This window comes from Artibeus jamaicensis, unplaced genomic scaffold (genome assembly GCF_021234435.1).
Source record: "Artibeus jamaicensis isolate MK-2021 breed Jamaican fruit bat unplaced genomic scaffold, CSHL_Jam_final scaffold_474, whole genome shotgun sequence".
In the NCBI taxonomy this organism is placed as follows: Eukaryota; Metazoa; Chordata; class Mammalia; order Chiroptera; family Phyllostomidae; genus Artibeus; species Artibeus jamaicensis.
In genome coordinates, this window is record NW_026522046.1 from 8,374,421 (window position 1) to 8,385,006 (window position 10,586).

Consider the following 10,586-nt stretch of genomic DNA (forward strand, 5'->3'; position numbering starts at 1 on the left):
CGGACCGCCCTGGGCTGCACTCAGCACTGAGCCCCGAAGCAAAGAAGGAAGGCAAATGATAGTGTTCAGGGAGCCAAAATTTTTACTGATAGTGCACATTTCTTTCTGTACGTGCAGGCAGACGGGTCCTGAACCGAATGACTTCTTGGAGCTTTTAAATCACCTGACACTTCTTTGCAAAGTAGAGCAAGCATCTAAAGTCCCAGACCTCCAAAGCTGTAAACATATTTGAGTCCTAAAAGGAAAAGATGTTCTATTTGCTTCTGTAGAGAAACAGAATACTCTGTTCAAGAAACCAAAAAAACATTTCGCCAAAAATATAAAATAAAATCCATCTAATGACCTGCACACAGAACGAGAGCTCTGTCGTGGGAAATCTTGGCCTTGTCTTAGTAATCCACCCTCCCAAAGAAGTCTCTTAGTCAAAGTAAGAAAGTCAACTCTATTATTTCCTAAAGGCCACAGAAAGCAAAACAAAAACTGAAAACAAGAATTGTAAAACTGGACATTGTCGCCAGAAGGGAGAGACATTACAAGTCTCTGTGAGTGATATCAGAAGTCATGTTTCCAGCAAAATTTTTAATAAAAAAATAACTATGAAAGACGGCAAACCAATTTTCTGGTTTGGGCAATTTCTCAATCGTTGGAAAGTTCCTTCCACAGCTGCTTACTCTAGAACTCTGGAGGCTTTGTCCCTTTGAACTTTATCCACATTTTCCACAGTAAAAGTCAAGTTTCTTCCCCTTCTCCTGTCATAGATGAGGTCCCAAAGGAAATCCACCCAGCCATCTTTCAATTTTAGTTAAAAAAAAAAAAAGAAATAAAGAAAAAGAAATCAATCTGATTCCCAACCTCACTACTGGAGTCATGAAAAGCAGCTTTTGCCTTCCAAAGCAAGAAAAAGGCAGCACAAAAAAAGTGAGATGCAAATTATTTTAAGGCAGTCATAGGGGCGGGTAGTACTGGAGAAGGTTAACTCCAGTCTTTGCTAAAGCTCATGGCAAACTCTTTTCATAAAGCCAAATATGAGGACCTGTTTTGAAAATTTTCCAGGAGTAAGAAATAAAGGGGGGGGCGCAGGGATAGAAAAAGCTCTTTAAATGACAACAAATAAATAAATAAATAAATAAATAAATAAATAAGCAGTGCCAACCAGCCGGTGACAAACCACAGCCAGACTTCAATCTCAGAGCAGTTAGCTATAAACTGTTAGCAGTTGGAAAGTAAACCTTATGCACACAAAGGCACTGTTTAATTTTCTTCTTGTAATGGTTCTAAATGAAGACCCCATCACTATGCAGTTAAGCAGTATTTCTTGTCCCCCTGAGGCGCTGATCAGTTCTTTTTAATGTGAGAAAACTGGCAGCTCAAAAGCCGTCAATGGAGCTCTCTCAACAAAAGTTCTGAAAAGCTGAATGGGTTGGGTTTGTAACTACAGCATCCCGTCCCCCCACCCCTTGCAGCTTATCTCTTATTCATTCACCTTATATTCTTGTTAAGGAATCATACTCCCAAAATCACGCCTTTGCCATTTAACCTAGGGCCATGGAGGAACTTACAACACACAGAAATGTAAGTCTTCCCCCTCCCCCCCAAACTACATCTGAAGGTGTTCAGACCAATAGGTGGGGGGGAGGGGAGGACAGAGGATCTGGTACCCCAATTTGCTGAGATAACTAGAACTCAAGAGTGCTCAGCGCCCCATTTTAACACCCAAATTTTATTGGCAAACTGGAATGTGTACCTGTTCTAAATTCAGACCCTGCCTCGGTCTCTGAAATTCTGTGACATGTCCACTTAGAAAAGCCAACGTTATAAATAAATCGCCTCCCCTCTCTCCCCCAAGTGAAAGGCCATAAAAGACCTTGCCAGACACGTAGAAATTAAGGTAACTTATGTTCTTGATTTCCCCTCCTTTAAACCAAAAACAGTAAATGAAATAGCAAAAGAGACTCTACCCCCGCCCTGCCCAAGAAAAGGTTTTATGAAAAAGTCAGCTTTAGAATACCAAGGCCTCTGTGTGCATTTCAATCCAAGGCACTGCTGATGGAGAAGCTTCTCCTGAGATTTCTTACTATAAGAATGTGTTGGTTCTAGAAATAAGTACAGCTATTACAACCAAATCTACTAGCAGACTAAATAATTAATTGAAGCGTTGCTCTTTGACCCTTGAAAAGTCCAGTAGGGACACGTTTATAGTAATAATACCTCCGAATGAGCCCTTGTCAAATATTCATTTAGTGGTTAATGTGAGCCATTTTCCCCTGGGACCGTCTGTAATACCAGCTTCCCAGCATTGGCAAGAAACCTTGCTAATCTACTACAGCTCAGCAAAATATTTTAACGCTCTTTATTTAAACTAAGGAGGGGGCTGGGGGTAGAGAAAAAATTGCCGAGGGAACAAACTATAATCCCATCCTTCTGCACATTTCTATTCAGTGTGTAGGCTAACAAAACATTAAATTCACCCCTTTAGACTGGAAATTAAATGGTTTTAGTGAACAGAATAATATCCCGAGAAAGGAACTGAACACTCGACAACTAATTTCAGCGCCGGGAAATAACCATCTCTGGGCAAGTTCAAGGGTTTCACTCCTTCTTGGAAATCATGTTATAATTAAAATATTATATGTTCAATATTAATCTAGCCATGAAACTACACATCTTTGGAGACCATTAACCCAATTAAATGAACGATGACAAATGTATCATTCTTAAGTGCAGATTATCAAAATAATTTATACTTACGAATAAAATAGCTTTCATTTGGTTAGGAGACAGGGAGGGGCAGGAGGGCATGGGAAGTTCTTGTGTTAGGAGGACAATGATGATCATTCAAAACTAGTTTAACTTCCCCAACTATTGCTGTCTTCCCTCTTGCAAAATATTTGAACCTGAGCATTTTGCCAGAAAGTTGTTTTAAGTCTGATTCTGTGGGCTCTTTTTATTTTACTTTTTAAGGGAAGTCAGTGCAGTGCAATTACTCTAAACCTCGATACATATTTCTCATATATCTCTATTTTTCAAATATATGCTCTCCATACAGTTGATTGGCTCAAATGCTGGGAATGCCCTCCCCACCCCCCAGCAAGATCATTTGGATCTTTATTCAAAGTTTCTTTTATTCGTCTGTGAGCAAGAACTGTCGAAAGTGCTCATTACCACGTGAATAATCCGTATATGCATTACAATGGCTGGCCGGGCTGGGGGGAAATTCTTTCAGAGTCTCTGCATTAATTAGGGGAGGGGGGAGAGAAATGCCTGGTTTAGAACTGGGAGCTGACATAATTTTCCTTTCCCAGTAAAATATTACCCTAAAAATGGGGATACAACAAGAATAAAAAAAAAACAATATACACTGAAAATAAAGCAGTCCACATGTGGTCAAAGTACAGAAAATCGGAGGATATCCCAGCCGCACCCAGAACTAACATTACCAACACCAAGAGTAAGAAACACTTTCTGGGAAAACGATAGGATGCAAGCTGAACGGATGAGCTAACTCAGTGGCTGCAACCGGTACTTAAGGTCCCTGGGAAGGTGCTGCCGAATTTCAACTTCTCCAAAGTTGTAACAAGTTGACACAACAAGCCCTTGAAATTGTGGGAAGCAAATCCACGCTCTTAAGAAAGCCTGACTCTTGATTCTCGGTCCCCCTCGGCGGGGGAAGATGAGCGAGGTAAGTAGTAAATAAGGAATTAAAGTCCACCGAGTCCTACACGATTCTCCGTCTGCGCCAAAGCGCGAGTCGGCTGTGATGCAGAAGCCCTGCTAATGCAAAGGCCGGGGCGATGCCCCAACTTTTCCGCTCCCACTGAGGACAACCATAGTCTTTCTTTACCTTTCTTAGGGCAAAAGAAAAAAAACAAATCCAACCTTGTTTCTCCACCCCTTCCCCTCCCCCTCTCCACTACTGTAGTAAAACATGGTTAAAAGATCAAAAGCATAATAATCTCCAAATGTGATTAGACCGGACAAAGTAAAATATCTACCTCAGAGTTGTTTTCTTCTTTAATGCCGCTGTTGCCTGGCTTCTTTTTTGCTTGTTATCAGCTGCAGAGATTATCCGATTTGGGGCTACAGGCTTGGACCCGTGCTGCCAATTTAAGAAATGGAATTCGTGGAGAGAGGAAAAAAGAAAATAAATAATAATACTAGTAATAATATTAGCAGCCGTGATAAGTCGGGGAGTTTTGCCAGACGCTGTTCTCCTTCCCTTGCCCCTAAAAAGGAAAATTAGGGGAGAAAGTTTATAAAGTCAAGGAACAAAGAAAGCAAACCACTTGTTTCCTCTCAGACAATAGCAGGGCTGGAGTAATCCAAACACCCACCCAGCGGATGAGCACTTTGCACGTCTAGTTTGCAATTATTCCGATACAAGAAGCATCATTTCCCCCTATAACCAGGTTTCCAAAGGGCCATTGTACTGTGAAGAGAACGAAAACAAAACCAGCCAACCTCGTTCTGACTTGGCTCAATACCCCATCTGCTAAGCTACACGAAAATTTTCAGAATTGACTCTTTTCTGGCAACAAGTGGCATAAATCAGTTTAAGTATAAGTCCCCATCATGCTTATTCATGCTGCTTAGGAAAGGAGGGGTGGACTTACAATATATGTCTTCAGTTTCTATTTTAGAAATGACGCAGCATTTCACATTTTTCGAGCATTTAATTAATCATCCAGCCATTTATTTGTTGCTGTTAACATTAGCACATGCTACTGGAACAGAGCACCAAGGTTTTAGGGATTTTGCTTTCTTGGACGAGCATATTCCCCAAGAAGTTAAGTATAATCAGTGTTATCCAAATAAATGAAAGACTCGAGAATAATTGCAGTGTCCATATTTCAAAAATTTATTTATCTCAAACTGTGCATAATGGAGTAAAAACTTAAGTTGAAAATGTACCTGTTATGAGGATGGTATTAGTTCAAATATATACATGGATTCTCGGCAGACTGATTCAAATAATACAGAGCCGAATCTTTCAAATACAACTACGGAAAATAAAAGGGGAGGGGGAACCTTAAAATATCACAATAAATTTACAGAAATATTACAAACCATAAGAAAATATTTCAAACACAGTAATTTCATGGTTTTTTTTTTAAATCTGAACAAAATGAAAAGTTGGGAAACAAAAGCTATTATAAATTACCAGTGATGTCAACCTGCATGGCCATTTTTTCTTTTAACAGTAAGTTAAAAAAAATTTAGTACAATCTAAAACTTTTGCTCCTTTAAAGACCACGGAGATAGTTTTACCAGTACTTATCCTAGATTTTTTTCTTTTGTACAATTTTTAAACAATTAAAATGTCCAAATCTTAATAATTTTCTTCTTTCCACGTTTGCAACTGTCCTAAATTTCAGCTGCAGAATCAAAATTCAGCAACGAGCCTTTCCTTGAAAAATATTGGCAAATTCTCAGCTTATAAACAATGGACATTTTGATTGCCATGTTTACCTCGATAAATACTATACAAAAGTTGCTTGCAAATATTAAAACATTTTTTCGTCGCTTGGAGACTAGCTCTAAATATTATTGGTAAAGACTTTTGCAAACTTTCTGCAAAGCTCCTACCGTATCACTAGAACTTTTAAAAAGTTTTGCGTAGTTCTCTTTCCTCCAGATCTATACAAGGTCCATTCCCTCACCCTCCCCAGCCCACCCCACCGGTTTTCTCTGTACAAAAATAGTCCCCCCAAAAGAAGTCCAGGATCTCTCATAAAAGTTTTTTGTCGGTATCGCGGCGCGCCGTTTTGTGAGTGTAGACCGGATCGCTGTTCTCTTTTGCAGACAGATGTCATTTGCTGTGGGTGATGACTTGTTTGGAGCGTACCGGTTTTTTCTCCACGCTGTTTCTTACTCTCCTCCCATGCCCCTCTTTTTTCCTTTGAAAATCCCCCCTCTAGTTCACTGTCCGGCCCTCACATGTGCGAGAGGGGCAGTGTGCCGTTAATGGCCGTGCCGGGCACCGGGCCGCTCTGGTAGTGCTGGGACATGTGAAGTCTGCTGGGCGCGGCTGGCTCCGGCACCTCGGCGCCGGGGAGATACATGCTGATCATGTCCCGGAGGTCCCCGGCCTGGCAGGGCGCCCTGGAGTGGGAGGAAGAGGTAACCACAGGGGGGCTGGAACTGGCCTCAGACTTGACCACCGAGCCCATGGAGCCGAGCGCCATGCCAGGGGTGCCCTGCTGCGAGTAGGACATGCTGTAGGTGGGCGAGCCGTTCATGTAGGTCTGCGAGCTGGTCATGGAGTTGTACTGCAGGGCGCTCACGTCGTAACGGTGCATGGGCTGCATCTGCGCGGCGCCGTGCGCGTTAAGGCCTGGGTGCTGCGGATAGCCCAGCTGGTCCTGCATCATACTGTAGCTGCCATTGCTCCAGCCATTCATGTGCGCGTAACTGTCCATGCGCTGGTTCACACCCGCGCCCAGGCCGGCGCCCACCCCGACCCCGCTCGCCATGCTGTTGCCGCCCGGGGCCAGCAGCCCGCCGGGCAGTGTGTACTTATCCTTCTTCATGAGAGTCTTGGTTTTCCGCCGGGGCCGGTATTTATAATCCGGGTGCTCCTTCATGTGTAATGCTCGCAGCCGCTTGGCCTCGTCAATGAACGGGCGCTTCTCCGTCTCCGACAAAAGTTTCCACTCGGCCCCCAGGCGCTTGCTGATCTCCGAGTTGTGCATCTTGGGGTTCTCTTGGGCCATCTTGCGCCGCTGCCCGCGGGACCACACCATGAAGGCGTTCATGGGCCGCTTGACGCGGTCCGGGCTGTTCTTCTGGTTGCCGCCGGCCGCCGCCGCCGCGGTGGAGTTGCCGCCGCCGCCGCCGCCCCCCGAAGTTTGCTGCGGGCCCGGCGGCTTCAGCTCCGTCTCCATCATGTTGTACATGCGGGCGCTGTGCGCGGGCCCGGCCCGCCGGCGGCCGCCGACCCTCGGCTCGGCCGGGACTTTGGGGGGCCCGCGGGCGGGGGGAGAGGAGGAGGGGAGGCGGGCGGGGGTGGCGGGAGCGCAGGGCTCCTCGAGGAAAATCAGACGAAGAATAATTTGGGGGAAGAAAAGAGAGAGACAAACTGGAACCAGGATAAAAAAAAAAAAAGCGCTTCCCTCCTCTTCTGGCCGATTCAGCCGCCGCCGAAGATTGTTGTTATTATTTTTTGGAAAGGCTTAAGCCCCGGGCTCAAACTTCTCTCCCTTTCTTTCTCTCTCCTCTTCTTTCTCTCAGTCCTAGTCTTAAAGAGGCAGCAAACTACTTTCCCCCTTTTGCAAACACTCTTCTCTGCCTTGACAACTCCTGATACTTTTTTGAACAAGTTAATAGACAACCATCCATGTGATGGGGGCTGTCAGGGAATAAATGGGTTTCCGGCGACCAATCAGCGCTCGGCGGCTCCTCCACTCCGGCCCAGCCTCGGCGCCGGGTTTTGCATGAAACGGGGCGGGGCCTCGGCGCGCGGCCCGCGCGGGGGAGGCCGGGCGAGCGGCGCGCGGGGAGGGGCCGGCGGCTCTCACCGCCCGCCCGCCTGCCTGCCTGCCCGCCACTGGGGAACCTTTGTATCCCCGCTCGCAGCAACAGGTCACCCCGCACGCCTTTTCGAAGGAAGTGGGTAAACAGCACTGAGTCTGCGACGTTTCTCTTGAAACTTCGCAGTGATTCACTTTTCGGCGCACGGTGGGGAGACGGGCCGCCGAGGCGCGGGGGCGGGGCAGGGCGCAGGGGCTGCGCGGGCGCGGGTCCGGGTGCGGCGGGGCTCCCGCTCCTCCGCACGCGTCCCCCAGCGCCGGCCTGTCTGGGCTTCTGCTCGCCCCGCTCTCCGCGTCGCCCCTCCGCGCACTGCCCCGACCAGAAGTTGAAAGCTCTGTCCTTAACGCCCTCCAGGCTTCCACGCTCGGCCGAGGCCGGAGCGGAGGCCAGGCAGGCCCCGGGCGAGCCGCCGCCACGCTCCTCGCTGCGCCGGCTCGGCTGGACCCGGGCGGCCGCAGCCCGGCCGCTCCCCGGCGCGGGCGAAGGGGCTGCTCGTCCTGCCCGCCCCCCCCCCCCGCGCGCCCAGCCTCCCCCAAAGAAGGCTTTCAGTTGTGCAGGTTTCAAAAGGAGGCTGCAGGGGGTGAAAGGGCTCAGCCGACCGACGCCCGGCAGGGCGGGACGTCGGGGGCGCGCCAGCCCCACTTCCTGGCCTGTGCCGCGTGGCGCGGAGGTGGCGTGGGGCCGTCCCCGCAAACTCCCTCCCACGCGGGGTTCCCAAGACGCCTGGGAACCCCGGCACTCTTCTCGGTGACCTCACTGCCCAGTCGGTCGGGATCTGGGGGCTGCACTAGGAGGGGGCCCGGGGCCGGGGGTGGGGGCCGCGTGTTGCGTGCCAGGCACAGGTGCAGGCAGTTGGGGCAGGAGGAAGGCGGCCAGGACCGGGAGAACGGGGAGCCCAGCAAGGCCAAGGCTGGAGGAGGATGGGGTGGGGGCGGGCGTAGGGGCTCGGAAACCCTGCCCGCCCAGGACCCAAGAGGGTAATTTTAGCCGCTGTCCCATTGTCCGGACGTAAAGATTTCAATAGGTAGGCGCTCAATGCGGAGCGCAAAGGCAGCACGTCCGTTACAAATAGGTAGTTTTGTTTCTCTTGTTGCTACACGGAGTCAAACAAAGCCCCGTCTAAGTTTCCTTCCACTCTCTTGTTGGGATCTTTGTGGCTAAAATGCACTTGACTACAAAGCGGGGGCGGGGTGGGGGAAAAAAAAAAACCTTGATGCCATTTCTTTTTCATAAAGGGCTTAAACCATCGGGGTTACTTATTTCTTTCTTCTGTAACACTCTCCTCCCCCTCCTCCCTGATCCACCCTACTCACCCTAAGAAAATGTACTAAACTGTATCTACTGACCACATTCCACTTATTATCTTTACAGAACTTTCCATTGTTTTGTTTCTTCCTAACTTCCACAGAACCGTCATCATCCCGACTCCAACTTCTTCAATCCCTGCCCTCCCAAGCTTCTCTGTTCCTGTTCAACTCAAGATAAGTATGCTTACTGGAAACTCAGAAAAGTTGAGAGAAAGAATCCTGCAGCAGTCTTTTCTCTGTAAATTATTTCCAATCAACCCCGCCCACCACCCCCCCCCCCCCCCGCAGGTTTTCCTTTTCCTCTTAAGTTACGGTTTGCTTTAGTTGTTGGGAACCAAGGAAGGAAGAGACTGGCCTCCTCGAAACGCATCAATATATCACTCTTTAAAAATAAAGCAATATCTTCGGCTTATTTGAGATGTAATATTAAACTAATCACACACACCGGAAGAGTAGGGAAGAGAAAAGATTGCATGGATTTGGAGAAGAGAAGGCGGCCACTGAGGCGGTTCTGTGAGACTTGGTTTCAGGGATGTGGCTGGTGCGCCCCCTACTGGTGGAGTCTGTTTTCCAAGACTGGCTTTTACCTTTAAAAAAAGGTGTTTGGAAATAAAGAAAAAAACGATGAGGGCGATGGGAGGAAAGTCAAATTAATTACACTTAATCTAAACAAAAGGAAAGTTAACATATCATGTAAGCGATGGAACCAAATAAGAATCAGGTTTAATTTGCTTAACTTATATGTACATATATAACCCCTAGAAAAGTGGGAGGTTAAACCATGGGGAAAAAGAGGTACAAAGTATGAGATTGAACATATGAATGAATTACGATTGTCCAGAAGCCACGGAGGGCAGACCAAGCATTCACTTTATAATTGTGTATGCATTGGTCCGCATTATTCCAAAAACCAGAGGAAAATAAAAACTTATGGATAATTATGTTTGAAGATAAAACCAAGGGGTTGGTGTGGATAATGGTAGTGTATACATATTAAAATACATATTAATAACTGATGGTTATAGAAGCAGATATTTCTAATCTCTTACTCTCTCTCAAGGGGAAGTGATAAGGAGCACATTTTTTTCCATTGGGATGATATATAAGAGCGTTTATACATTCTCAGATGCCTGTGTTTGTGCCTAAACTCTATAATAATTCATTTAAGAGGTTAAAGGGGCTGGCTAGGTCTTTTGTTAATTGCTTTTATCATATCAATAAGCTATGGAAATACATTACAATTGTGTTATCATTGGTCGCATTTATTTACAGCTTTATTTTAATTAAGCTTGCTGTACTTATCAAGGCAATAAACTAACTGTGGCTGGTGTTTATGCATAATAATGTGCTATGAAAATAAGATTAAAGAAGATGGTGATAGCAGAAACAATTGTTCTCATTGGATTTTTTTTAAAAAAAAGAACATATGCATTAAAAAATCAGATCGCCAGCCATTCTATTTCGGGGCCATCATTGGCCCTGAAACATTATGACAATCAAACTGGATAAAAGAAGCAGTACTGTTTTAGGTTTGGGGATGGGGTAATACTAGCAATATCCTGACTGCTGGGGAATCAAAATAAGAATGGGAGTGGTTCATCCTCCAAAATTTAAAATGTTGCCACGGGCACAGTTTATGAAAATTGAAAGTGCTTAATCCAAAGAGAGTGTAACATTTCCCTTTCATGAGCAGCAAAAAGCAGCACACTTTTAGAGCAAGATTAGAAATTAAGAACAAAAATGCCTAGTTTC

The 10,586-nt window shown here is 46.4% G+C and overlaps 2 protein-coding genes across 2 annotated transcripts; both read right to left on the reverse strand.

Moving 5' to 3' along the window:
* Nucleotides 1-4,875: 4,875 nt before the first annotated feature.
* LOC119034715 (transcription factor SOX-2) lies at nt 4,876-6,981 on the reverse strand. Its single transcript, XM_037125822.2, has one exon. The coding sequence runs from the start codon at nt 6,891-6,893 to the stop codon at nt 5,931-5,933; it is 963 nt and encodes a 320-aa protein (XP_036981717.1). The 5' UTR covers nt 6,894-6,981; the 3' UTR covers nt 4,876-5,930.
* On the reverse strand, nt 5,931-6,752 carry LOC128626256 (transcription factor SOX-2). The gene has a single exon (XM_053657728.1). The coding sequence runs from the start codon at nt 6,750-6,752 to the stop codon at nt 5,931-5,933; it is 822 nt and encodes a 273-aa protein (XP_053513703.1).
* Nucleotides 6,982-10,586: the final 3,605 nt, after the last annotated feature.

Coding starts and splice junctions, on each gene's coding strand:
- LOC119034715 (XM_037125822.2), bottom strand. CDS start 6,893: ATGTACAACATGATGGAGACGGAGCTGAAGCCGCCGGGCCCGCAGCAA.
- LOC128626256 (XM_053657728.1), bottom strand. CDS start 6,752: ATGAACGCCTTCATGGTGTGGTCCCGCGGGCAGCGGCGCAAGATGGCC.